The sequence below is a fragment of the Limulus polyphemus genome, unplaced genomic scaffold, assembly GCF_000517525.1.
Source record: "Limulus polyphemus unplaced genomic scaffold, Limulus_polyphemus-2.1.2 Scaffold2349, whole genome shotgun sequence".
Lineage (NCBI taxonomy): Eukaryota > Metazoa > Arthropoda > Merostomata > Xiphosura > Limulidae > Limulus > Limulus polyphemus.
The window spans coordinates 72,016-74,183 of NW_013667959.1; the positions used below are offsets into that span (position 1 = coordinate 72,016).

At 35.3% G+C, this 2,168-nt stretch overlaps 1 protein-coding gene across 2 annotated transcripts in view; it reads right to left on the bottom strand.

Moving 5' to 3' along the window:
- LOC106466701 (matrix metalloproteinase-21-like) overlaps positions 1–2,168 on the bottom strand; it is a 53,003-nt gene that overhangs the window by 1,569 nt on the left and 49,266 nt on the right. For both annotated transcript variants that reach the window (XM_013926998.2, XM_022394776.1), the window contains exon 8: positions 1,790–1,968. In XM_013926998.2, the coding sequence (XP_013782452.1) occupies positions 1,790–1,968 (179 nt within the window). The remainder of the gene's footprint in view (positions 1–1,789; positions 1,969–2,168) is intronic.

The window sequence follows — 2,168 nt, forward strand, 5'->3', positions numbered from 1 at the left end:
CTTAACAAAGATTATATATAAGTAATGTAGTTGTTATCACATTCAGTCTGTACTGTAGGCTTAACGAAGGTTTTATATAATGAACGTAGTTGTTATCACATTCAGTCTGTACTGTAGGCTTAACGAAGGTTTTATACAAGTAATGTAGTTGTTATCACATTCAGTCTATACTGTGGGCTTAACGAAGGTTTTATACAAGTAATGTAGTTGTTATCACATTCAGTCTGTACTGTAGGCTTAACGAAGGTTTAATATAATGAACGTAGTTGTTACCACATTCAGTCTGTACTGTAGGCTTAACGAAGGTTTTATACCAGTAATGTAGTTGTTATCACATTCAGTCTGTACTGTAGGCTTAACGAAGGTTTTATACAAGTAATGTAGTTGTTATCACATTCAGTCTGTACTGTAGGCTTAACGAAGGTTTTATACAAGTAATGTAGTTGTTATCACATTCAGTCTGTACAGTAGGCTTAACGAAGGTTATATATAAGTAATGTAGTTGTTATCACATTAAGTCAGTCTTTATGTATTTAAATTAGTTGTTATTGAACATTACTGGTACGTATATGTTATATAGGCTTATGTGGCTGATGGGTACGTTCTCATAATGTACGATGTTACCTATGTTATGGCACATCATTTTAATGTACGGTGTTACCTAGGTTATGGGTACGTCCTCAAAATGTACCGTGTTATAAGTTCTAATTTAAAAGAAATTCGAAATTTCATATATTTTTAAAAGGCCTGTCTAATTAACGTTTTCAGTGTAAACAACGAAATATTTTAACCTACAAGAACTAATGGAACTCCACGTGACTTTGTTGGTTACCTAACAATATATAAATTATACACTAAAAATGAATACAAAATACCATCAATATTGTTTAAATCTTCTTCATGCCTGCTTGAATTGTTTGTGTGTTTGTACACAGAAAACAACTGGTTCCACTCAAGTTGTTCTGTTTGTCCTTCACATTTGGTGTTGTAACAAGCAAAAAGAAAAAAAAAATTACTCAATAAGTTGCAATGTGTGTCCTCAAGGTATAAAAAGGAAGTTCGTAGTTTGAGGGTTAAACTTAAGCCCATGTGAAATAGGTGGGTATTTAAGCGCATTTATAAAAACACGATCTTTAAACGGAGCCATTATAGAAATCAAAATAAAAGAAATATTTTTGAATCAAACCACAAATATCTCTTGTAAAATGAAGTACTTCAGCACAAAACATTATTTTAGAAATAATTAAGACTTGAATTTCGCGCAAAGCTACACGAGGGCTATCTGCGCTAACCGTCCCTAATTTAGCAATGCAAGACTAGAGGGAAGGCAGCTAGTCATCACCACCCACCACCAACTCTTGGGCTACTCTCTTACCAACGAATAGTGGGATTGACCGTCACATTATAAGGCCCCTAAGGCTGAATTGGCGAGCATATGTGGTGGGGCGGGGATTAGAACCCGCGACCCAAGATTGCGAGTCGAGCACCCTAACCCCCTGGCCATGCCAGGTCCAGCCATTGTAGAATATGGCCATGCAATTAATGGTAAACAATATCTTAATATCTTAAAGTCTGCAGATATATTTCTACTATGGATCAATGATACAAATACAGTTTAAATCAAGATCTTGCTTATACTTGTTAAAATACCAATTGGCCGTATGTTATACAAGATGTTCGTTTTATAACTAAGAATTATTAACGACATGCTTCAAAAGCGCCATCTTCAAACGTAAATAATACGCATATTAGGTTTTAACTCAATAATAAATAAAACTTCAATGCTTACGTATTTTCCTTTGAAAAAATATAAATTTCCATCTCTTTGGTCGAAGAACACAGTGTCAATGTTTCCTGGTATACTGGAAAACCTGGAACCCTGAATGCCACGGAAATTGTCTTCAATTTTCTTTGGATAGCCTTCAGCTACTGAAAGCTTTTGATTGTCATACTTGTAATACTGTAACCCTAACCAGAGAGAGAGAGAAAAAAAAATAGATACACATATAAACTCTAACGAGAGAAGAAAATACAGTATGTGTTTGTTTGTTTTGAATTTCGCGCAAAGCTACACGAGGGCTATCTGCGCTAGCTGTCCCTAATTTAGCAGTGCAAGACTAGAGGGAAGGTAGCTAGTCATCACCACCCACTGCCAACTCTTGGGCTAC